This window comes from Protopterus annectens, chromosome 13.part0 (assembly GCF_019279795.1).
Source record: "Protopterus annectens isolate FY-2018-M chromosome 13.part0, PAN1.0, whole genome shotgun sequence".
Classification (NCBI taxonomy): Eukaryota; Metazoa; Chordata; order Ceratodontiformes; family Protopteridae; genus Protopterus; species Protopterus annectens.
Window position 1 is genome coordinate 758265972 of NC_056747.1, and position 26783 is coordinate 758292754.

The 26783-nt window shown below is 41.9% G+C and overlaps 1 protein-coding gene across 4 annotated transcripts in view; it reads right to left on the reverse strand.

Moving 5' to 3' along the window:
* GIT1 (GIT ArfGAP 1) overlaps positions 1-26783 on the reverse strand; it is a 1727505-nt gene that overhangs the window by 338661 nt on the left and 1362061 nt on the right. For all 4 annotated transcript variants that reach the window (XM_044054459.1, XM_044054456.1, XM_044054457.1 and 1 more), the window contains one exon: positions 850-983. In XM_044054459.1, the coding sequence (XP_043910394.1) occupies positions 850-983 (134 nt within the window). The remainder of the gene's footprint in view (positions 1-849; positions 984-26783) is intronic.

Consider the following 26783-nt stretch of genomic DNA (forward strand, 5'->3'; position numbering starts at 1 on the left):
TTAGAAATTGCTGGACCAGGGGGCTACAGAGGCACCTCATCCAGATCACTGGATGACTTAAGAATGGCAGTTGGAGCTTTTTCAGAAACATGAAGGTCCTTAGCTTTTTAGTCTTTTCATCTTTTTGGAATGATGCTAAGAGACTCCGGAGTCTGTGGGGGCTATGCGGTAGCAGTGGACTGTCATGCCACCAAGGAAGCCGAAGTAGATGACTCCATATGGGCAGCAAGTACCTCAGCTCTACGTCTGACAGTTTTCACATAGAATTTTACACAATCAGGACAGTTAGAAACATTGTGCTAAAGTCCCAAGCAGAAGAGACAAAATGAGTGAAAATCTTTATGCAGGATTTGCTTCCAACACTTTAAGCAATCATCTACTTTTTTGATCATTAAATTAGTATAAACATTTTTCCCAACAGGGTACTTATCTGGAAGAAGAAAAGGATCTCTGGAAACACAAACTGACTGATGGACTGAAAGCATACTGAACACATGTGAAGCGCATCAGACTGAATGGCAAAAAGACTTGAAGATGGTGCAGGATGCCCTTCTTATACCCTGACATCCAGACTTCGGTCATCAGAAGTCCAATGGCTTGAGATGATGCAAAGACTCCAGAAATTGTATCAGTCATGAGCTTCTGCATGGTAGGAAGACCCAAGAATCAGTACTGCAACACGGACTATGAACATCATCTTGTGGAACGCCAGTGACTATGTTGCTTAGCATACAGGTTGTTTCACTGAGATTTTGCAACAAAATAATTATTACATTAGTCATCTGCTAAAAAAAAAAAAAAAAAATTGGAAACAAAAAGTAATAACTAAAAGAGCAATCCGGACATTACCTTGGCTCGATTATTCCTGCCAGAGTTTGCGTTTCGTAGAGGTTCTTGGTCTGTATCCTCATCAGATGCCACACTATCGTAGTCGTGTTGGTCATCAATATCACTCTGGTTCCGTAAAGTGTAATCAAGGTTATCTAAAACAGTTATTAATGTCAAAAGTTTAATACAATGTTTAAAGTTATATAAAATGAGCAAATTTGTGCATGACTTAACTACATGTCTATTCCCAACTTGCTCATATTAATCTATTGAGCAGCAACTAAATGAATCACTTTTGTTGTAAATACAAAGACTTCGCAAAGATATGGTTATAAAAAAGGATAGCTTGTAATGGACATAGTTTCTCTCTGAACATCTAAACCTATAAACTATTTTTATATCAAGAATAATCCACTTTGTGTATTTTTGCTTGCACTTCTGGCACCCAACTGCCTGCTGACCATTAGCATCCCACTATCTATTGACTCATTCACTCTTCAGACAACAAGACCTGGTCCAAGCTCACTCAGTCCAAAGTTGATTGTGGAACAGTCATCCTGGCAGCCATTAGAGCATTTTATAGACGTGGCCTAACTCCACCCACTGGTGGTGATGTGCGCTCTACATCATCACAATAGAACTGTCTATGCCACAATACAGAAGTGTGTCATCTTCTTGACAAGCCCCAGAAAGGGCTACTACACTGATTTGGGTGGCCCCACCCACATCCCACCCTCAATGCAGCCTGCTCTCAGGGAGGTGGTCTACACTGCTCTCTTGGAGTACCAAGTTATAACAGGGGAAGCGGGTCACCAAAGCCCTCACTCCCAAGTAAGCATGCCAGTATAAGCAGCACATCTCTCACCCATCCCTCTCTGGCTCTTCCAGGTTCCTGAGCCACCACTACTCAGTCTTGGGTTATCCGAGTTGCAGTCCATGCTTTATTCTTCTGTATCACAGAACTGGACAGAAAAATACACTCTGCTTTAAAAGAATCAAGTCTGTCATGCCATTTTAGGTGTAAATACCCTTACCTCTACTTTAATTTCTTTTAACCAACATTTCCCATATGTTTTATTCTGTAGTAACACTTCATTCTACTAAAATTTCTGAGGTTAACTTTCCCTATAACCTCTACAAAAACCTGCAAAAAGATATAGTCTTACTCAGCTCCTACATACACAGAAATATAAAAGGTATGTGCTTATCATGACAATGGATCCTTATTGTCCCTTTTCCATCTACCTCATCTGATGACTTATCTGCCTTTGTAGTGGATCTAAGTTAGCAACTTTTTGTTTTACAACTTCTACAACACTCAAGCTACTACCCTCTCCCACAATGCAGTGTTTTCTTACTGTTCCTCAGATCAAGATTGTACTCTTCAGAAGCCAGAGTACTGAGGAGGCTTGGGGAAAGGCTTCAGGTTTCTACCATGTTTATCCCAGGAAGGAGTGACACAATTTGGCAAGGGGGTTGCGGGAGAGTTGTCAAGGAGGACAGAGGAGAACAGCATGAACAATCGTAACAGTAAGTACATAAAATCTTTGTATCTTATATTGTACTTGCTGCCCAGCTTGAGTGATGAGACTAAATCCTCAGCTACTATTTTTTCCCTGGGTGCCAACATGACGGCATCCCCAAGGATGAGATTCAAGAGATTTGCTGAATCCTGGTATTACATTCTCTTAGTATACACAAACACTTCATAATCGTGGTTTAAAACTGAAAGGGGTCTCAATGAAGCTGGGTCTGAAAGGTCTTTACTTTCTTTGGTAAAACAGGCACCACAGCTTTGGTCCAAGATGCTGGTGCCACCACCCTTTTTTTTAAATACTGTTAAACAAACTTTCCAAATCTTTAACACTTTTCCCTCTCCTAAATTCCAAACTTCTATAGGAATCTTATCTATTAACTGTTGGGCCTCGTCTTCCTCTAACCTGGGCATAAACAAGTCTTTCAAAAATATTCCAACTGACTTTTCTTGGTTTCCACATTCCTCTAATTTATACAATTTTTCATTAAATGTCCAAAATACCTCTATTGCTATAGGATCTCTGGTTATTTTTCTTGCCATAAGCTCCCCAAGTTGGGTGACAATCCTTCCCACTTTCTGTTGTCCAAGTTATTGTAATAAAAGTTTTTATGAATTGGAATTATAAAAAAAAAGTTAAATATCAACCTTTCTAAATTCATGCATATTATCTAAATACTCTCTTATTTTTCCCTTCGTACTCTGCAGTTTCTCCTTGTTCTGTCAATTTCCCTTTACAACACTTTAACCTTTGTCATGCCATCTAAATAATCCCTATCACTTCTTTCCCATCTCTTTATTACGACACTGTGCTTAAAACTCCACTTTCATCTCATCTCACGTACTAGCTACCCTTCTGAAAAAAATTTCTATCTTCCTGAATAACTCTTGAATAATTTCCACTACCCATTCCTTAAATGCCTCTCTATTTTAACTAGTATGAAAATGCCAGTGTCACATTTTTACTTCACTACCCTGCCTCTTTATCTTAGATTTTACACATGCATAATGTGAAAACAGTTATTAGATGTATGCCAAAGCCTTCAATGAAACTAAAATTTTCTGTAATATATAAATATAAATTCTATTCAGTCTAGCCTAGTTATTATACCTCAGGGAACAGTATGCAAGTTCTTTCTGATTTTCTACAACTGAATTCACATCTTCCATACCAAATACTCTCATATATTTTTTTCAGAAATCTATCCTTTTTTGTTATATTTCCCTTCTAGAGCCTGCTGATACATCCTCACTATTGCAAATCAAGTGGCAGTCCAACATTCCCGGCTGAAAGATGATTATTTCTCTCCATAATAGCAGTTTTGCTGGAATATAAATAAATGCCAGTGTTTTACATTCTCTTAGCTTGGAGTCTTACTCTGCTACTACATAACAATAGCCTCTTACTACCACAAATCTACCATTACTGTCTCTTTCCTCTTCTGTCACTACTGGAGCCCCTCTAGCAAGCTGCATTATTACTCATTTTTCATCTGTTCCTGATATTCTGCTAAATGTCAATTCTGAAATCCTTTATTTGTCAAATTCACATGGTCATTTCTATCCAAATGAGTCTCCTGCAACACAGTCATTTGCACCCTATATTTCTTATTAAAATTCAATGCTCTCTCCTTTTTGTCTTGATCTGTAAGGCCATTTACATTCCATGCTAACATGGACAGAGTATCCATTATTATATAAAAGCTATTACTCCCACTTGTTATACAAGTCAGTTCTTTTGAATGTGTATTTCTAACGTTTGGCTTACATGCACAGACTAAAGCTTGGCAGGCTGGCATTTTAAGCAGTTGCTTCTTCTCATCTCCATTTAATCTATGTCACATTTTCATGACTCTCTGCTTCAATGAAAACAATCAAAAAAAAAAAAATTCAGGATCCCGCCCCAAATAATTTTAACTTAGAACAATACATATAACTATGTACATTTTCAACAAATTAATTTTAGCCCTCCAAGTAGGAGCAGTTGCCCCAAACTGATGGCTGCACCCGCAGGCACTACCTAATCTGAAATTAGGTAACCATGCAAATGTGTATGTTACAGCCCGTCTTCACACTTACACTGCTCTCCCTCTTAGATGTGAAAAACAGCTTGTATGCCTTCACTAAACATTCACTTTTAGCCAAAAGAAAAAGCACACTGGCTACCTTTAAATAAACTGTGCACTGTTCTATTAAATACATTGAAGTTATTAAGACCGCTTGGGAGGCTACTTTGCAATCACTTCCTGAAGTGTCAGACTGTATTTTTCACTGAATTGCTTGCCACCACTTTATCTTTAATTGTTGCATTTCTTTCAGCAAGAGTGCTCGGAACTCTCAAGATTAATTGCTTTCACCTACAGACAGCTCTCTCCAAGTAAAAGTAATTTGCAATGAGGAAAAAAGCTAACCACTTTGCAAATTTCACTCAGAAAACAATGTAGACTTCCCTTGGCCAACTGCATGCATTTGCATACTTCTTTCACCCCCACTATGAGCATTTGCTAATGGAAAAAAGTATTAACTTTACAGATGTAGGAAACCTAGCCTTTGCCATGTCTTACATTAATTCCATCTTGTTTTTCAAATTCATTTTGCTTAAATACAACTTACATCAAGGACATTAATTTAGACATCCACCTTTGTAAAAACAGAGGACATTACCACTGTAATTCAACATATAGACACAAGTTTTACATGCCACCATCACACAGCAGTCCAATATCACAACATAGATTCATAGGTAGGTACTAGGCTATCGGCCCTGGGGCCTATATAAGCCCAGCCAAAAAGGTACCCTGGCTTTTGCCACCCAAGAAAATTATTTTCCTGTGCCACTGTTGAGCAGAGCCACAGAGGTGATCCCCGGGGTGAATTTCCTATTTCCTATCCAATCATCAAGATTTTTCTTGAAGAGTGCTAATGGGCAGCTTTGTCTGATATAGATAGTTTATTCCAGAGTATGGGAAGTCTCTGGGACAGGAATCTATCCCTCCGGCATGTTCTGTTTATTGTGGTGACAAGGTTTAGGTCCCTAGAGCGTGTAGCTCGGAGGGATTGGGATTTCTTTAAGTGGAGTATGTCCAACAGCTCTGGGTTTGACATAGCTTTGCATATTAGGCAGAGATCACCTCTGAGTAGGCGATATTCGACGGAGTAAAGCTGGAGTTTTTTGCGACGGTCTGCGTAGGACATTTGTTTGAGGCCGGTAATCATCTTCGTGAGGTATTTCTGTGGACTTTCCAGTTGTTGTAGATGTCTTGTGAGGTACATACCAAAAGGGGCGTTGTACTCTATATAGGGTCTAATGAGTGATGAGTAGAGGGGAACAATGACCTATTTTTTTCCTGGATGAGAAACCTTTTGTGATGAGGTGTGCCATGTAGAAGGATTTCCTGACTACTGTGGCGATGTGATTATCAAAGGAGAGACTACTATCCACCTGTGTCCCAAGGTCTCTTATCACACTTTCGGTGTTAAGTATACTACCGCCTATGTTGTAGTTCATGGGTACAGAGTTTTTACCAAAGGGGATGACAATGCACGTTTTGGCATTGAGCTTGAGGCCATGGCTTTGACACCAGGCATCTGTCTCAGTGAGGCCCTTTTGTAGGATGTCCACATCGTTAGGAGTTTCGATTATGGCTCCTAGTTTGCAGTCATCTGCGAACTTCGTTAGCCAAAGACCTTCTGTGTTAGCCTGTACTTCAGAGAAGTAGATACCAAACAGGAGAGGACCCAGGACTGAACCCTGTGGTACTCCACTTGTCACTGGTCTGAAGTCAGATTTGGAGTCTGCTACTTTCACAGTGTGGGTTCTGTCAGTGAGCCAGTTGGCAACCCATCTTGTGACATAGGGATTTATACCTAGTTTAGTAAGTTTATCTATAATTCCAGAGTGGGGGATGGTGTTGAAAGCCTTGGCAAGATCTAGATAGGCTGTGTGAACCACCTTACCCTTGTCTACGGCTTTAGTGACTGCTTCAAAGAAGTCTATCAGGTTTAGGAGACATAATCTGCCTTTTACAAACCCGAACTGGGTGGGGTTCAGAGTTTGGAGATTACCAATGTCTTTGTTTATAAGTTCCATGATGATACATTCCATAGCCTTGCAGACCAGGCTCGTCAGGCTAATGGGGCGATAGTTCCCGGGGTGCGTGGTGGCTCCCTTCTTGTGGAGTGGGATAACCATCGCTGTGCGCCATTCAGCAGGCACAAAACCTGAGTTGAAGCTATGATTGAACATGGTACTTAGGTGGGGTGCCAGTTTGTTCTGTAGTTCATGGAGAACGCAGCCGGGGATGTTGTCTGGTCCCATGGATGCTGTGTTCTTGGCTTTGGAGAGTGTGGTTTTTACCTGTGAAGCCGTGATTACAGGAACTTTGCATTCTTCCGGTATAGAGATGGGCTCTTTAGGGGGTGAGAGGAGGGTAAAGTTAGCACTGAACCTATCTGCCAGGATGTTAGCAATATTAGTTGGGTCTGTATATTTAGTGCCATTGTGCTGTAACTCAGAGCAGATCTGAGTGTTGCCATTGAGATTCTTGACATAGCTACAGAATGCTTTGTGGTTGTCTTTAGAATCAGTGGCAATTTTGTTTTTGTAACTATCTTTGGAAGATTTTATCAGGGATCGCAGCTTCTTACCGAGGCTGACCATAGAGCTCCTCCACTCATGGGATTTTACTCTCTTTTGCAACAGTTTCTTCCTACTGTTGTACAGTTTGTCTATGGCAAGGGACCACCAGATTGGCTTCCTTTTTTTGGAGGATAGCGTCTTGGTTCCGTTTGGGATAGCATGATCCATGCACTCATGTAAGTGCTTATAAAGTGCAATTGTGTAGGATTCAGTAGTTGTAACTGTATTGTCCATCTGCATGGGTGTCATGAAGTTCACCACTTCTGTCTTAAGAAGCATGAAGTTGGCTTTGGAGAATTTTTTTACCATGGTTTCCTTAATGGGGGGGTGGGGGCAGGATGTGGATATCTATGGTAATTAGCTTATGGTCGGATCGGACCAATGAGGCATTGACTTCAGGAGTGGAACACCGGTCACTCATGACTAGGTCTAGGATATTGTTGCCCCTGGTGGGGGTGTGGATAAGTTGATACAGGGCACTGGAGTTTATGAATTCAAGAAAGCGTTGAGCGAAGGAGTTGGTACACGAGTAGCTTTCCCAGTTAATGGTGGGGTAGTTGAAATCACCCATTATTATGGGTGTTTGGTTGAACCCTGATATTTTCCAATACATCAAGAAAACAGGAGTGGGAATCCTGGGGCATGGTGGGTGATCTTTAGCAAGCTACAATTTGGATTGCAGTTTTGCCCAGAGTTAGTTGCACTTGGATAACCTCGGCTGCATTATGCTGAGCAACTAGCCTGGAGGTGTGGATATCCTTAATGAATATGGACACACCTCCGCCTTTGATGTTCCGGTCCAGGTTACATGGCCGAAAAGTGTGGTATGAGTTATAGCCTGGTAGTGCAGGGGTGCTCTCTGGACTCTTGAACCAGGTCTCAGTCACTGCACAGATATCGATGTTCTCCATTTTAAGGTGTGCCTCGAGTGAGTGCATTTTGAGATTTAGACTTCTAGCATTGAGTAGCATCACCCTCAGTTTTTGCATGCCTGTTCCTGTTACGGTGGTGAATTTGTCATTTGAACCTTGCCTAAAAAAGGCACTATAGGGGCGGCAAGAACCTTAGTCAGTATCCAGAATCTCAGGGGTGACAGGTGCAGGCCATCTCTGGCAAAGCATCGTGGTCTGTCAACCATGTTATCCCAGGCAGATGATAGTGGATCCCTTTAGAATGGCACCAGAAGCTTAGCCAATTGCTGAAGTCAATCATTTTGTTCTTTTACTGCGGCTTCATTCTGGGTGATGATAGAATGCTACTCAGGGCTAGGGTCATACCTGGCTGGGCTACAAGATCGGAGAGCTCTTCCATGTCTCTTTTCATGTAGTCCAGGTAGGTACGTCTCAGGTCGTTCACACCAACATGGACAATGACAGAGTCATACTTGTACTTGTTGTGGAGTGACCTGAGTGCATGGGTTATGTGGCGGATCCTGGCACCAGACAGGCAGCTGACAGTAACCTTCTCCTTGTTTAGCCTGGTGAATGGGACATCAGTGTGCCTGACTACAGAGTCACCTAAGACTAGTGTGTTGGGTACGTTGTTTGCCTTATTGGCTGTGGTTGAGTGGCATACTGAGTCTGCAGACTATCTGTCATTTGGGTTGTGTTGGGGGGGGTGGAGTTTGCTTGCATTTCTGCTTTGCAGGTCTCTATTGCTTGAGCAGATTATTATTGAGAGCCTCTGCAAATGTTTTTGTTTTTCTTTGTGTGGATTTTGGTGGTGTAGATTTAGTGAGACTATGTGATGAATGTGGTGTGGTGCAAGTGTTTACCTTCTCCTCTTGACTGTCAAGTTCAGTCTTGATTGGAGAGAGCTTTACCTCCAGTTTGGCTAGATAAGTGCATCTCTCACAGGTTGTAGTGTTGGGTGGTAGGAGGAGAGGGTTGTCTGCGTACATGAAGCAATTTCTACATTGCCCCAAGATGCTCAGATTCATCACATAAGACAGGAGAGAACACTGGGAGCTGACCCTTGGACATGCCTGAATAAAACACTATTTTCCTCTAGATAAGTGAGGAAAGTGAGTACAAGAGCTGTTTTTCTCTAAGCAAGTGAGGAAAGTAAGTACCAAAACTGTTTTCCTCTAGGTAATGAGGAAGGTTGAGTGCTATAGTAAATAGTAGGTTATTTAGTGCTTACAAGTTCTGAACAAGTGCTGATCACAAATAAGCAAATTCAAGTGCTAAAACTAAGAATCTGCATCTGGACTAAATTAATTACAGAAAAGGGGGGAAACAAATGCAAATGTAGGCTTTTAAATCAGAAAGTTGAGAGAGATGGAAAAACTGCCCAAATGGCCAATAACTACAATTTCTGGGCCAGAAAGTACAGTTTTGTACACTTACCATAAATGTAGATGTTCGAGTGTATTCACTGTTGCAGTCATTACATTTGGGTTATCCTGCTGGCAGGTTGCCCTCAGTCGGCCTGAATTCCAAAGTCTTGGGTCCTGTGTCGGTTGCTGTCACCTCTTCCCTGACGTCAGGGGTATAAAATATGCAGCCAGCGCCATTTTATTTAGTTTTTCTTGCCCCAGATGTCAGGTGCCCCCAAAAAGGTAGGCTAAAATTATGCAAGTAAAACATACATGCACCAAAATAAGCTTTATCTTCATGTATAAGCAAATACACCACCTAGGTTGTAAAACATACATGCACCAAAATAAGCTTTATCTTCATGTATAAGCAAATACACCACCTAGGTTGTATAGATTAGAGAAGTAAAGATAAGTTCCAGCAAAAATAAGGGGGATGGCGGGAGGGTAACCTGGACTGTAACAGTGAATACACAAACATCTACATTTATGGTAAGTGTACTATGTTCTTCGTGTTTCACTGTTGCAGTCATTACATTTGGATTCAGTCCCAAAGCTATGGTTGGGGGGCTGGAGCTAAACAGCATTAGGAGCGGCTATGAGGCCCTGCAGAACTGCAGTGGCAAAGCCTGCCCTAGATTTAGAGTAAAGAGGCAGATTGTAATGTTTTGTAAAGGTATGCACTGAACTCCAAGTAGCAATCTCCAAAATGTCTTTGGTTGGTACTCCCCTGAGAAAGGCTGCAGAAGTGGCTGCAGCTCTGGTTGAATGTGGCCTAATGCCCTTAGGCACTGGTTTGTCATGCTGTGAGTAGCAGAAACAAATGCAGTGACCTATCCACTTTGAAATGGTCTGCTTGGAGATAGCCTTTCCTTGTGATGCTGCGGCATATGCCACTAGTAATTGCTCTGTCTTTCTGAAAACTTTAGTTTTGTCCAAGTAGAATCTTAGTTGTCTGTGTACGTCCAAAGAATGCAGAATTTTCTCCCCCTTGTTCTGTGGATTTGGATAAAAGGTTGGCAAATTAATTGTTTGGTTAAGGGCAACACTGGATACCACCTTAGGCATAAATGTAGGGTTTGTTCTCAGAGAGACCCTGTCTGGATAGAAAATGATATAGGGTTCCGCAGCCATGAGAGCCTGTAGCTCTGAAACTCGTCTTACAGAAGTTATTGCTAGGAGCAGAGCTGTTTTCCAAGATAAGAACTTTATGTCCGCAGTAGCAGCTGGCTCAAAAGGAGGTAAGGTGAGTTTTTCCAAGACATAATTGAGGTCCCATGCAGGTATTGGCGTTCTCTTTGGAGGCCTTAAGTTTTTGGCTCCTCTGAGGTACTGCCTTAATAAAGGATGAGAAAAGAGTGGTGCCTCTGTATTGTAATGAGCCGAAATGGCAGAGGCATGGATTTTAATTGATGAAAAAGATAGGCCTTTGTCCAGCATCTCAGATAAATATTGCAAAATCTGAAGAATATTTGGTACAGCTGTATCAGCTCCTTGAGCTTGGTTCCAAGCACAAAATCTCTTCCATTTCCCAACATAGGATTTTCTAGTACTAGGCCTTCTGGCTTCTAAAATGACATCCATCACAGCTTTATTGAGAGGTGTGGTTTGTATGGCTACATTATCTGCCATGCTGCCAGGTTTAGGGTCCTGAATTGGCTGTGCAGAATCTGATTGTTTTGCTGGGACAGTAGATGAGGTATTTGAGGTAAGGTCCAGGCTGGGCATTGGGACAGGTTTCTTAAGATCGGATACCAGTACTGGCGTGGCCAGTCTGGGGCAAACAGAATCATTTTTGGTTTCTCCTGCCTGACCTTTAGGAGTACCTTGGGGAGGAGAGGCAGTGGATGAAAGGCATATACTGATATGTTTGTCCAGTTGAAAGATAAGGCGTCCACTTTCCAAGCTTGTCTGTGATAAGTCCTTGTGCAGAATCTTTTTAATTGATTGTTTTGAGGAGAGGCAAATAGATCTATGTCCGGGCGTCCCCATTTCATTGTTATCATGCTGAAGACTTGTGGATCCAGGTGCCACTCGTGGGGATCCATGAGGTTTCTGCTTAGTTTGTCTGCCAGTGTATTTTCCTTTCCTGGCAGGAATTGTGCCTACAAATAAACTCGGTAAGTCAATGCTGTGTCCCATAAAGCCATGGCTAGTCTGCACAGGGGATAAGAATGAGTGCCCCCCTGCTTGTTTATGTACCACATGACCGTGGTGTTGTCAGTCTTTATCAGTAGTTGTCCCGGATGAAGTAGGTCCTTGGAGGCTGTCAGGGCATTTTGAACAGCTAGCATCTCTTTTTGATTGATATGTAGATGCTTTTGGTTTGTGGACCAGGTGCCCTGAATGCCTCTTCCTGCCATGTGTGCCCCCCAGGCATAATCTGATGCATCCGTCGTTAGGCTCTGCCTGGCGGTAGTGAGAATGACTGTCCCTTGTTTTGGTGACAAGCCTTTGCCCACCACTGAAATTCCTGTTATAGGCAGGGAATTGGAGTAATCATTGTTTCCAGGCTGTGGCAATGTTGTGTCCATGCACTTTTTAGGTACCAATGAATTTTCCTCATATGCAGTCTTGCATATGGAATTAGTAAGATGCAGGATGCCATGAAGCCCAAAGCCTGCATAATTTTTCTTGCAGATAACTGGGCCTTTGTTGCTATTTCCTTGAAATAGGTAGTCAGTTGCCTTTGTTTCTCTGGAGTGAGATAAGCCATCTGGGCAGTTGTATTTTAGCTTGCACCCAGGAATATTATCTCTTGAGAGGGTACTAGTTTTGATTTCTTTTTGTTGACTGTGTACACTAGGCCTGTTAAAACTCCTTTCACGAAAGTCAGATGCTGTAGTAGAATGTCCTTGTTCTCTGCTTGTATGAGGCAGTCATCCAAGTAAGGATATATTTGTATTCCTCTTTGTCTGCAGTAAGCAATTACTGCTGCCAGGCACTTTGTGAAGACCCTGGGCGCAGTAGATAAGCCAAAGGGCAGTGCAGAGAATTGGTAATGCTTTGAGCCAGCCTTGAATCTGAGGTATCTTCTGCATGATTGTCTGATTGGGACATGCAGGTATACCTCTTTTAGGTCTAAAGTCACGAGCAAAGCCTTGCTGCCCAGCATGGGCAGTAGCTGCTGTAAGGTCAACATCTTGAATTTTGGTATATTTAGGAAAGTGTTTAGAATAGATAGGTCCAGTATTGGTCTCCATACTTTGTCCTTTCTGGGTACCAAGAACAGGCTTGAGTAAAATCCTTGTCCCTGCTCTTGCTGTGGTACTTGTTGAATAGCCCTCATGTCCATGAGAGCTGCGACTTGTTTTTGAGCCTCTGCCCATTGATTTTTTGGCAGGTCTGGCCAACCGTTTGCCCTTGGCAGGGTATGGAAATGAAACTTGTAGCCTTGTGACACTATGTCTAGAACCCATTTGTCCTGGGTTATAATGTGCCAATTTTGAGAAAAAAGTGCTAGTTTCCCCCCTAAGGGTGCTTCCAGAAGATAAGTGCTTGGCGCAGACAGGGGGAAGTCATTGGGACTGTTTCCTGTATGATTGTGATTTGTCCTCTCCACCTTTGGAGGTAGAAGCACTCCACTGCTTAGACCTGTACGATCCTTGTGGCTGTGATCTGCCTCTAGGGCATCTGGATCTGCCCCTTTGAGGTCCGTCTGAGACTGGAAAGGACCAAGTCTTTGTAAGTCAGTGTCTGCTAAATCTAGGTGGCTGTACCTGTACGAAATCCTTGACCGTTTGCATAGATTTAGCTTTGTCCTCCATTTTCTTTAACACCTCTTCTGCCTTAACACCAAACAAGGTATCATGTTGTAAAGGAGCATCTAATAATTTTGCTTTAACATGGCCAGGCAGATTTTGTTCCTTTAACCATGCATGCCTCCTAATGACAGAACCCGTAACAGCGGCCCTGCAGGAGGCCTACAAAGAATCAAACCCACATTGCAAAGTATGCTTTCCAACTTGTTCAGCTGCATGCAATAAATCCTGCATTTCTTTGTTTTCTGCACATTAAGAATTTGCCATAATTTTCTGTTTAAGCAGTGTCATGATATATTGCTGATATTTGAGCATATGAAACTGGCAATTTAAGGCCCTTATAGCCAAAGTAGCAGATGTGCAAATCTTTCTTCCCCATCTATCCAGAGCCCTAGAATCCCTGTCAGAGGGGGTAGGATTTTTTGCACTAGAAGCCTTGACCCCTTTTGGACACTGAGAAATAGTTTCTGGGTCTGCAGTAGGGTTTTTGAAAAGGAATTTATGAGAGTCAGGGACCCTGCAGTATCTGTCCGGCTTAACAGGAGCTGGAGGTAAATAGTCAGGGACCCTGCAGTATCTGTCTGGCTTAACAGGAGCTGGAGGTAAATAGTCAGGGGTCAGACTAGAGTCCGAGAACACATCATCTACAATGTCCAACACAGGTGGAATAGCTAGAGGCATGTGTTGAGGTAGTAAAAGGAAGTCTCTGAGCCTTTTCTTAGATTCTGAAAAATCTTGGCTCTCCCAGTGGAAGTGCTCCCCCATGGTATGCAAGGTTTCCCCAAAAGAGTAGTCTTTAGCAGGAGAAGCTGAAGGAATTGATTCTTCAGCATCAGAATCCTCATAGGGGGGAAGAGAACATTCCTGATCAGAAGAGGAATTAGAAGAAATGGAAACCTGATCTGAAGATTCATAGTCTGTCTCTTGCCTAGGCCTCTTATCAGGAGGGGGATGGGAACCCCTGATCAAGGTAATTAAGTCTTCGGCCATTTTGAGCATCTGTTTTTTGGGCATGGGAGGCCTGTCCTTGTAACTGGTGAACTAGTTTCTTTGCCTTTAAAGGTGCCTTGGTCTTTGAAGTCGGTTTAATATATAATTGTTTAGGTATGAATACACCCTCGGAAGCCGATGCCTGCTCAGTGGCTCCGGACCCATCTGAGGGAATAATCTCCGAGGCTCCAATACCTTGAGTTTCCTGCGGCCTGGCCGACTTCAAGTGGGAGTCGGTAGCGGCCTGCGACTCTAAAGTAGCGGGTGTCGGGGGCTTCGAAAGCGCCTCACTGAGAACCGGCGACTTGCTTAGGAGAAGCTTCGTTGTCGGTTTTGGACCTCGGTTGCCTGTCCTTTTCTTTTTCTTTGCATTTTTTGTGAACTCCGGTAGTCGGATGGCTATCTGACGACATTGTATATTTAAATCTTCGCCCAAAATAGCTTATTGCAAAATCGTACCGACGCTTAAATAGTGCGTTGGTTAAATGTAGCACAAAACCGACAATTAGAAATGTCGTGGTCAGGGCCTAGGCAAGGACTACAGTAAGAATGAAAGTCCTTAAGAGGTATTTGCTTCCCACAAGAAATACAATTATTAACTTTTTCTGACATCGGTCTGGAGCAAGAAAAAAGTTTCACCAATGAGGACTTAGCTTTTAATGAAGACTTCGGATCTGAAACTTGAACACGAAAATCTCAGGAATCGGCCGACCGGCACTTGCGAACTGCTTCTGCTTTGGGTACCGTGCAGCAAGAAAGACAAAATAAAATGGCGTCTGCTGCATTTTTTATACCCCTGACGACCTGACGTCAGGGAAGAGGTGACAGCAACCGACGCAGGACCTAAGAGTTTGATATTCAGGCTGACTGAGGGCAACCTGCCAGCAGAATAACCCAAATGTAATGACTGCAACAGTGAAACACGAAGAACATCCACTCTTTATGTGGTAGATAGGTTACCTAGTGCTTACCACTCCCACTGATTAGCTAGAAGGCTTCCCTCCAACACAGAAAGCTTGGGGGGGGGGGGTTTCAGAAGCTTACATACAGTCCAGGATACAGCAAATCTGAATCTGGACTACACTAGTCACAGGAAAGGTATACATATATATATATATATATATATATATATATATACACATATAGAAAAGTAGCTAAAACAGCAGTAAAAATTCAAATGCAGTACAACCTAGCACACTTGAGTATGTAGCAATGTTTGTTAGACCAACCAGTTTAAAAAATGCAATTAAATTAAAAATTACTAAAAAGAAGTGCATTATATTAACTTTCGCTTGCTTATGACCAGCCTTTCTGATCTAGGTACGGTATAAAGTATGTACATCTCACAAATAAAAAGGAGCTTTTTGCTTTAATATTTTTAACATTTATAGGAGTAACTGATAAGACTCTTCTAACCTCACTTTTAAAATACCATTGACCACAAGCTATGCAAAAGTGCTTCACATATAACATGAAATTTACATCACGAATTTATATATACAAATAACAAAAAAGCTGTTTAACTTGCAGTTACTTCCTTCTTTCCTATCAGTATCTTTCTAAACATTAATGAAAAAGTGGGGTATATGATTTACAGTTCACCCACAAGTTTAACAAAGTCAACAAAATTCCAGTCTCTCTCATGATTTTTTTCTTCCAATGTTTCACATGTCTAGTCATAAAAGCAGTGGAACTGATTACTTATAGTCTTCTATTATCCCCCTTCCTGATCACTTCCTACACCAGTCTCTGCTTTAAATCAAATGTGCACCTGATTCTAGACCGCTACTGCACATTTTTCCATTTTCTTTCATTTGGAGAAATGTAAAAGGTTTCACTCACAAAGTCTCTCGGTCTACAGGCTTTGTTGTCAGAAGAATGAGAAGTACAGTCCCCTTTTGCTTGCTGGCTCACTGTTGGATAAAACTGTATTTTCTGTTGAGCCTACCCTGTAAAAACATCTGATTCTGCAGGAAAAAAATATTCTGAAGACAGCTGGATACAGCAGCTTGAAATCTCAAAACTGCCTTAAGAAATTCCCTGATTGCTGGGATAAGTCTACTTCTCTTCAGCCTGGGGTACAGTGAATAATCATTTTCCACGCATGGTGGTGGTGCTGCGGTAGCGTTGTTGCCTCACAGTAAGACGCTGTCTGGTTCGATTCTCAGCTGGAGCGTCTTCTGCGTGGAGACATGCGTGAATGGGCGCATCTTCGTTGAAGGTTGTGCATCAGGGCTGGTAACTCGGCATGTAAAAATCAACTACCAATCATTAGCGGACCGGAGTTCAACTGTGGCGACCCCTAAACGGGAAAAGCCGAAAGACACAAACAAACTCGTCTCCAATTTTAAAACTTTTCCTTTCTGCCACAGTTTTGTCAGGATCAACTCTTTCTGCTGGTATGACTAGACCTTTACTAATACAGATCTTGACTACCTTGTCATGGCTAAGTTCAGAACATACATATAATGTAGCCTTTCTGTTATCAAATCCTGTAGTGAAACACCAGGCCAGATACTTATTCATGCTTTCATAAAATTAATATCTTCAAGTTTCTCTGGTATAGCAGATAAATCATAGGTTTTCTCTCCAAGTAAAAGTAATTAGCAATGAGAAAAAAGCTAACCACTTTGCAAATTTCACTCAGAACACAATGTAGACTTCCCTTGGCCAACTACTTGCATTTGCATACTTCTTTCTCCCCCACTATGAGCATTTGCTAATGGAAAAAAGTATTAATTTTACAGATGTAGGAAACCTAGCATTTGCCATGTCTCATATAATTCCTTCTTCTTTTTCAAATTCATTTTGCTTAAATACAACTTACAAGGACATTAATTTAGACATCCACCTTTGTAAATACAGAGGACATTACCACTGTAATTCAACATATAGACACAATTTTACACCCCACCAGCACGTAGCAGTCCAATATCACAACATTAGATTAACTTTTACTTGCTTATGACCAGCCTTTCTTATCTAGTTACGGTATAAAGTATGTACATCTTACAAATAAAAAGGAGCTTTTTGCTTTAATATTTTTAACATTTATAGTAGTAGCTGCTAAGCAGTGGCGGCTGGTGACTTCAAATCAAAGGGGGGCTGCAGGAGACAGCGGAATGGGTGTGGTCAATCAGAAGGGGCGTGGCCAACTAGAAAGGGGAGGAGCTATGCTCAAAACCACAAAAACTAACTAAATACACTGCCGTGGGTGCCAAACCGTCATTATGAGGAGTCCAATCAAGACAAAATGAAGTGTAGAAGAATAAAAATATTTCAATGCATTGGCTGCATGACAGCTTACTTAATATCTAGATGGAAACAAAAAGATTGTGAGGCATGAAAAAATAAATTACTTTTTTAAATACATTAATGGAATGCCAGTCAAAATCAAGTATAAGAAAAACAAGCAGCACTCAAACTCAAACCACTTCTTGCACTGCAGTTCTAATTTATATTCAGCTTTATTAAAGTACGAAGTAACATGCTGAAAGTAGAAATCTCTGATGCCCCCACTTGTAAAAATGTTCCTTATCCAAAAAAAGACCTGCTGCCTGACAACTATCTACTTGTTTCATAGGGAAAACATGATCAAAGTAAAAAATGAAAAGCAAACAAGAAATAAGCTCAAGATACATTGCTTAAAAGGATTACTGTACAGGTTATGGTCCACACAATTGGCATTCTGTTTAGTTTACGGGTAAAGCCTGCTGAGATGACTGAAGTCTCCATGTGTAATAAGCTTCTTAAAATAATGTAATCCTGTCCCTTATTACAAATACTGCCATTTGCATTTCAATACCAAAGGCTTATATATTATCTAGTTAAGTATTCTCTACATGGTAACAAAAGAAAGGCTTTCAATGTTGACAATTCTTTAACAGCATGCTTATTAAAGCTTACTTGCATCTTACAATTTCAGCCAAGCTTACCTGATGGCCATTAAAGTATTTCTACTTAAACACAGAGCAACAGGCACTTTGAGTAATAAGCATAAATCAACAGTACAAAAAATGACAGAAACCAGACCATTCTGCAAAAATCAAGGACAGATGAAAAGCCACTGTAGTACTTGTGTCTACCTTAGATGGGGGGGGGGGGGGGGGGTACTCTGCACATTTACACTGCATAACTACTCCTTGCCTTGCTTCGACGCATCCAGAGTCACTACATGGGGGAGTGGGGTGCAACAAGTATGTCACAATTTGAAATGTCTCTGGCTGACTGGGATGACCCTGACATTTGTCATACCTCTCAACCTCAGAGCAAGAAATCTGGACAAAGCCATACAAAGAAGTGGGACAAAGGCCCAGAAATAAGGACAGTTTTTAAAATATTGCTCTTATAAACTTAGAAAGATAATAGAATAGGTCTTGCATTAGTATGAATTTTCTGAATGGTATGAAATCTGAAACTCAAATGTCTGTCATTATTTTCTAACTTCAGTCTTTAATGATTTGTCACTAATTTTCCAAAAAAAATACAATTTTATGAAAAATGGACCAAAAATGTGATGTAAAAATATAAAATAGCCACACAATACAGCTGGGAACCTGTCAAAGAAGGGACACTTTAATATTAGTACTGCTAACTTGAGCAGCTGACAAAATAAAAGAATCTACATGCATTTCTGAAATAAAAGTAATCTATAACTTTAATTATTACAGTTATTTCTTAATTGTAAACCCTCCATGTTTTCTTCCAAAACTGCTATTTTGCTGAGGGATTATTAGGGGAAGAGCAGCATTTTGACCCAAAATCAGGGACAGTTGAGAGGTTTGGCTATGCCTAATTCTATAAAGCAATTTATTTGCATGTACCTCTCAATCTGTTAATGCAATAAATTTGGACAAGGCCAAATATATTGGGGGAACATATAAACAGTACTAAAAATTGATCTTGTATAAACTGAGACAGTTGATAGAATAACAGGTCTTACTTTAGCATGCATTTTTCTGAAGGTTATGAAGTCTGAAACTCAGTGTGTCATTGTTTAGTGACTTAATTCCTAAATGATTTGCCAGAAAACCACAAATTTTATGAGGAACAAACCAAAAATAAGAAGCAAAAATCTATTCATTCTTTGAGAATCTGGACAGTTGGGAGGTATAGTTCAGCTGGGGCTGTCTAAGTTTGCCGCCCTTCCCCCTCACAAAATCATGGTCAAATGGAGCCTCCCCCTCCAGCCATTCCAATGATCCATTACTTGGCTATTTCACTCCATTTACCATAAACACTAATGTGCATACTGATTTATTTCTATGATGATTTGGACTTCATTTGAAAGTTTTATTTTGCATTTTACAGCACAAACACTAAGACATCTGCTAAACAAACTTAGCATTAAAACTTCTCTGCCCTTGAAACTCACGTTCATTGAAACAGCATTGAAACCCACATTCAAAGAAAATACATTTTACCAGTGGCAGATAAAGATTAATTCTGGGCTGTTTTCAAATCATAGGCCCCTTGCATATGAAACATACATGTGCTCTTTGATACACCTTCCTATTGTTTTGAACATTTTTCCAGTAAACAATGAAAAGTACAGTTTTGTACCTACCATAAATGTAGATGTTCGAGGATTCCCTTGCTGCAGTCCTGACAATTGGGTATAGCCCGCGTCCCAGTCGGCCCGAATACCAGAGTATAAGGCTGACGTCAGTCATGGCGCCTTAGACTGACGTCAGTACGTCAGGGTACTAATGCGCATGACCGACGTCATTTCCTCAGTCTTTTCTTGCCCCAGATGTCAGAAGACCCAAAAAGACAAGTCCCAAAAACAACCTGCACCAAAAAACATGTACAATATATACAGTAATATATACAAAAAATATAAGCATGTAAACTCACCTACACAACCACCCTGAAAGACAGAGGGGAAGGAGGGAGGGTAAATTGGACTGCAGCAAGGGAATCCTCGAACATCTACATTTATGGTAGGTACAAAACTGTACTATGTTCTTCGTCTTCCCTTGCTGCAGTCCTGACAATTGGGTAGAATCCCAAAGCAGAGGTAAGGGAGGCTGGCAAATTATAAAGTAGCAGGAGCTGACAACATGCCTTGTAAAACAGCTGTGGCAAAACCAGCTCTAGTCTTAGAGTATATAGGCAGGTGATAATGCCTAGAGAAAGTATGCACTGAACTCCAAGTAGCTGCCTCCAGAATATCCTTAGTTGCCACCCCTTAGAAATGCTGTTGAAGTGGCAGTAGCCCTAGTGGAATGAGGCCTAATCCCAGCTGGAACCTCTTTGCCATGATGGGAATAACAAAATGCAATGCAAAAGCCAATCCACCTAGAAATAGTTTGTTTTGACACAGGCTTGCCCTGTGAACTTAAAGCAAAAGAAACAAGTAACTGCTGAGACTGCCTAAAATCTTTAGTCCTGCTCAAATAATAACGCAATTGCCTGTGTACATCTAAAGTGTGCAAAATCTTTTCCCCTTTATTTTGAGGATCTGCAAAAACGTAGGCAAATGAATAGTTTGGTTTAAAGCCACACTAGAAACCACCTTAGGCATAAAGGAAGGATTAGTACGTAATGATACCCTGTCCTTATGGAAAATCAAAAGGGCTCTACTGCCATAAGGGCCTGCAACTCAGACACCCTTCTTGCAGAAGTAATAGCCAACAGAAAAGCAGTCTTCCATGACAAATATTTCAATTCAGCAGTAGCTGCAGGCTCAAAAGGTTGTAGAGTAAGTTTTCCAACACAAAATTGAGATCCCAAGCAGGAGTAGGAGCTCATGGGGGTCTTATATTCTTTGCCCCTCTAAGAAACTGCTTGAACAAAGGATGCGAAAACAAAGGTGGGTCACAATCATAGTGAGCTGAAATTGCTGCAGCATGAATCTTTATGGAAGAGAAAGACAAACCTTTGTCCAATAATTCAGTAAGATATTGAAGAGCCACACTCAAATTAGGCTCTGAAATCTCCAAATTCTTTGCTGTACTCCAAAATAAAAATCTCTTCCATTTTTCTGCGTACACTCTCCTAGTACTAGGCCTTCTAGCTTCCATAATCACATTTAAAACTTGTTGAGGAAGCTGAGACCTACCATGCTTCAACACAGAATATGCCAAGCTGTGAGATGAAGAGATGGAAGCTTGACATTGAGCAGATGACCGTCCTCCTGAGATAACAGATGAGGAATCAGAGGTAAAGGCCATGGAGGCTTCTTTACAAGACTCCTTAGAAGTGGGTACCAGTGTTGCCGAGGCCAATCTGGAGCTATCAAAATCATCCTTGGCCTGTCCTGTCTGACCTTTAGTAATACCTTTGGAAGAAGAGGTAGAGGTGGAAAGGCATAGACATGAAGGTTTTTCCAACTGAAAGACAGAGCATCCACTTTCCAAGCTGTGTGATGAAACCCCTTTGTGCAATACTTTGGCAGCTGGTGGTTTAGTGGAGAAGCGAACAGATCTATGTCTGGAGTTCTCCATGACACTGTCAATTTCTGAAATACATGAAGATCCAGTTTCCACTCGTGGGGATCCATGATTTGTCTGCTTAATACATCTGCTAGGGAGTTCTGTGCTCCTGGCAGAAACCTTGCCTGAAGAGTCAGTTGCAGGCTTAACGCAGTCTCCCATAGAATCATTGCTTGCCTGCATAGAGGATAAGAATGTGTTCCCCCTTGCTTGTTGATGTACCACATGACAGTTGTGTTGTCTGTCAGAATCAACACCTGCCCTGGAAGAAGTAACTCCTTGAACGCCATCAATGCAAACTGGACTGCTAACATCTCCTTCATGTTGATATGTAGATGCTGTAGTCTGGCAGGCCACTTGTCTTGTATCCACTTTCCATTTAGATGAGCTCCCCAAGCAGTGTCCGAGGCATCTGTCGTTAAAATCTGACTCGCCTCTGGCCGGGTCACAGAGAGTCCCTTGTTTAGGTGACATTCCTGAGCCCACCACAAGAATTCCTTTTGAAGGCAAGGTATTATTTGAATGACAGTGTCCAAATCTTGGCAGTGCTGTGTCCATACATTTTGAGATACCATTGCAGCTTCCTCATATGCAGTTTGGCATTGGGAAGCACCAGAATACAAGATGCCATGAACCCTAATGCTTGAAGGACTGTCCTTGCAGTCAGCACGGACTGATGAGATAGTTGATGGAAGTAAAGTGACAGACTCTTTTGTTTGTCCGGGGTTAAAAAGGCCATCTGGGCTGCTGTATTCAGTCTCACACCCAGAAAGCACATGTCTTGAGAGGGTACTAGACTGGACTTTATTTCGTTCACAGAATACCCTAGGCATCTTAGCACTGCTATGACATATTCCAGATGCTATAGAAGGTGTTCCTTTTCTTGAGCCAGAATCAGGCAGTCGTCCAAGTAAGGATAAATTTGAATGCCTTGAAGCCTGAAGTAAGCTATCACTGGAGCCAGAACCTTTGTGAATACTCTGGGCGCAGTAGATAAGCCAAAGGGCAATGCAGAGAACTGATAATGAAAATCTCCAGTTCGAAACCGCAGATACTTCCTGCAACTTAGCCTTATGGGCACATGAAGGTAAGCTTCCTTGAGATCCAAAGTTACCATCCAGTGATCCTTGCCCAGCAGAGGTAACAGTTGCTGTAACGTCAACATCTTGAACTTGGGAATGTCCAGATAAGTGTTGAGGATAGATAAATCCAAAATTGGTCTCCACGTGTTCCCCTTCTTTGGTACTAGGAACAGGCGAGAATAAAATCCGAAGCCCCTTTCTGACACAGGGACTGGCTGAATAGCCCCTATCTGGAGTAACTGAGAAACTTGCTTGTGAGCCTCTTTTCTTTGTGGAGGAGGAACATCTGGCATGCCTTTGAAAGGGGCATTGTGTGGAAATAAAATCTGTACCCGTGATGAATGATATCCAGCACCCATCTGTCTTGAGTGATTAAATCCCAATTTTCTTTGAAAAGAGACAATCTTCCTCCCAAAGGAGCTGCCAGACGAGAGTCCACTGGCAGCTGAAAAGGCAGGTCATTGGTTCTGCTTACGAAAGGACTGACCCCTGCCCTCACCAGAAGTCTGAGCAGGTGAACTGTCTGATCTAGGCCTAAAGAACCTTGAGCCCTGCCCCTACCACGTCTAGACCTACCCCTAGACTGGGAACCATAAGCAGGATATGTCCACCCCTTAGCAGGCCAATTTCTACTAAACTTGGAGGCTGCACCTGCAAAAATCTTTAACAGTCTGCATAGACTTAGCTTTGTCCTCCATTTTCTTTAAAACTGCTTCCACAGGCGGTCCAAACAACACATCAGACTGTAAAGGAGCATCCAAAATCCTGGTCTTAACATGCTCAGCTAAATTCTGATCCTTCAACCATGCATGTCTGCGAAGAACAGAACTAGTAGCAGCCACCCTCGAGGAGGCCTGAACAGCATCAAAACCACACTGCAAAGAATGCTTACCCACTTGCTCAGACACATGAACCAAATCCAGCAATTCTTTACACTCAATACCTTCCGCCAAAGCATCCACCTTAGATTTCAATTGTGAAAGGAGATAATTCTGATATTTCAGCATATGAAATTGACAATTCAACGCCCTCATGGCTAGAGTGGAAGAAGTATATACTTTCTTACCCCACCTATCCAAAGCCCTTGCCTCTTTATCAGAGGGTACAGGATTTTTAACCACAGAAGCTTTAACACCTTTAGGCCCCTGAGAAACAGTTTCTGGGTCCGCCCTGGGACTCTTAAACAAATACTTATGAGCTTGGGGCACCCTGTAATACCTATCAGGCTTAACAGGAGCAGGAGGCAAGGAATCAGGGTTCAGAGAAGCCTCTGCAAAAACATCCTCCACCACATTCAACACAGGAGGAATAGCTAAGGGCCTATGCTGGGGCAAAAACAAGAATTCCCTAAGCCTTTTCTGGAGTCAGAGTAATCTTGGCCTTCCCATTTAAAGTGCTCCCTCATGGAGTGAAGAGTCTCTGAAAATGAAAAATCCTCAGGAGGAGAAGCTGAAGGAGTGGAATCATCCACATCAGAATCAGAATAAGTAGGAAACTCTTGCAAGTCTTCCACAGAAGACTCTGAAGCCTGTGAACACTGTTCAAAACTATCAAACTCCTGTTCCACCCTAGGCCTCTTATCAGGTGGGGGCATAGAACCTCTAATCAGAGTAATCAAATCTTCTGCCATTTTAAGCATATGTTTCTTAGGCACAGAGCCGAAATGCTAGGAGAAGCCCCTACAGAAGCTGAACTTGGCCTTCCTCTAAAAGAAGCTTTGGCAACAGAAGGAGAGGCCCTAACTACCTTGGGAAGAGAGGGAAGAACAGTTACCTGAGAAGCCCCCTCAGCCTGGCCTACCTCCTGAGAGGGCACATCCTGTAACAGTAAAGTATCTGCCTGAGACTCCATAGAGACTCCTGGCAAAACCTCTGGCTCCCCTGAGCCTTCTAAAGGACCGACGTCCGGGACTGCCGGTTCCTCACCCCTAGACTTCACTGTTTTGTCCTTGCGCTTCTTAGATGAAGCAGGCGGCGGAGCATCCGACGGCATAGTATAATTGCAACGCTTCCCAAACACTAACCTAGCACAATCAAGCCTCCTCTTAATAGTGCGCTTGTTAAATCTAGCACAAGAGCGGCAACCAACAACGTCGTGCTCAGGCCCTAAACAAGGTATACACAATGTATGATAATCCCTATGCGGTATCTGCTTCCCACAAGAAATACAGTTATTCACTTTTCTGACATCCGTTAAATACTGAGGCAAGAAAAACCAAAATGTTCCCAACGGGTTACTTAGCCAACTCTGTATTCGGTCTGAAACTCCGGTTTCGAAAATCTCAGAACGCCAACCTGCACTCGCAAAATTGCTTCTGCATCGGACCATGCGGCAAAAAAGACTGAGGAAATGACGTCGGTCATGCGCATTAGTACCCTGACGTACTGACGTCAGTCTAAGGCGCCATGACTGACGTCAGCCTTATACTCTGGTATTCGGGCCGACTGGGACGCGGGCTATACCCAATTGTCAGGACTGCAGCAAGGGAAGACGAAGAACATCAAAACGCATGCACCAATAATGACAAAACTGCCCAATTCAGAACATTTCCATCATAAAAGTCTACTCAAACTTCTACAGTCCACCATTATCAGTAAATATGCACAATATCTGAAGAAGTAAAAAATTCATCTAAATTCCACATTAAATAAATCTGTAACTAATGAAGAGGTTGCTGCTAGCAAACACCTTTATATTTCATGGTTTCATCGAAAAATAAAGTGTCTGATGCCCCTGAGGAATAAATTGCCTATATTACATTAAAAATAAGCTAGTAATACTGCAATAGGAAATGAATGGATGGCAAACTGATAACAGGCTCATGGTTAGTATCTTAAGTTTTTCAGTATGGCAGCATTCACCCCTTGTGGGAGTAGAACCAACAACCTTCTGCATCAAAAGCAAGGTACACAACCTGTTGTGCTATTAACAATGCAAGCAGCACTAAACTTCTCTTCCCCTGCAGCTCTCAGCTGCTTGTAAAATCTACTCAATACTCAACTGCATCTCAACTTTGCAGCACAAGAAATCTGGAAAAAGCCAAATTTATTGGGGGGGGGTCAAACGGCCAAAAACCAGGGACACATTAAACATTGCTTGTATAATCTTGGAAAAGTTGCTAGAATAAAATGCTGTGTTACCACCATACATTTTACTGCCAAGGTCCCTGTGCAAAACACTCAGAGCAACATACCACTACGCCAAATCAGCTGCTTTGTAAAAGAGAGGAAGACTGAAACTTAAATGGCTATCATTTAATGAATTCAGTTCTCACCATAGCTGTCAACCTCTTGGCACAAAACACCTGGACAGACCCAGTAATGAGGGAATACAGCCCTCAGGCATATTCAGTGAATTCAGTTCTTGCCATAGTTGTCACCTTAGCACAAAAAACCTGGACAAAGCCAATAATGGGGTAATATACAGTCCCAAAAGTGTTACTATGTATTTTCTGAAGAATATGAAGTCTGAAATTCAAATGCCTGTCAATTTTACTTCTGATGGAACAAAAACAATTTTAAGCAGAGGCCCAGGGAGAAATACTGCAGACACATGTCTTTGTAAAATGGCAACACACCAGAGCAAATCCACACAAATACAGGGATGAGATGTAAACTCCACACAGAAGGCACCCCAGCCAAGAATCAAACCAGAAAACCTATACCTGTGAGGCAACAATGCTACCTACCACTGCACCATCAAATATGTAAGTAATTAAACATTCATAAACCTGAAGTCTGAAATTCAAATGCCTGTCAATTTTATTTAACATTTGTTACTCAGGACAATCTGACTTGGAACAAAAAAACAATTTTCAGCAGAGGCCCAGGAAGAAATAATGCAGACATGTCTTTATAACATGGGAGGACACAAAAGCAAACCCACACAAACACAGGCAGACCCCACACAGAAGGCACCCCAGCCAAGAATCAAACCCAAGAACCTGCAGCTGTAAAGCAACAATGCTACCAGTGTACCATCAAATATCAAGCATTGCACTATTTAGAAACCACAGATATTATGAGAACAGATCAGATAAAATATGAGGCAAAAATCTGCAATTTGTTTTACAAATGGTGGTGGGTAGGGAATTCAGGTCCTTAACACCACCATACAAGATACAGGGTCCAAGCCTGAGTATCTCTACCCACCACCATTTGTTAACTGGGGCATTTTACACACACACACACACGCAC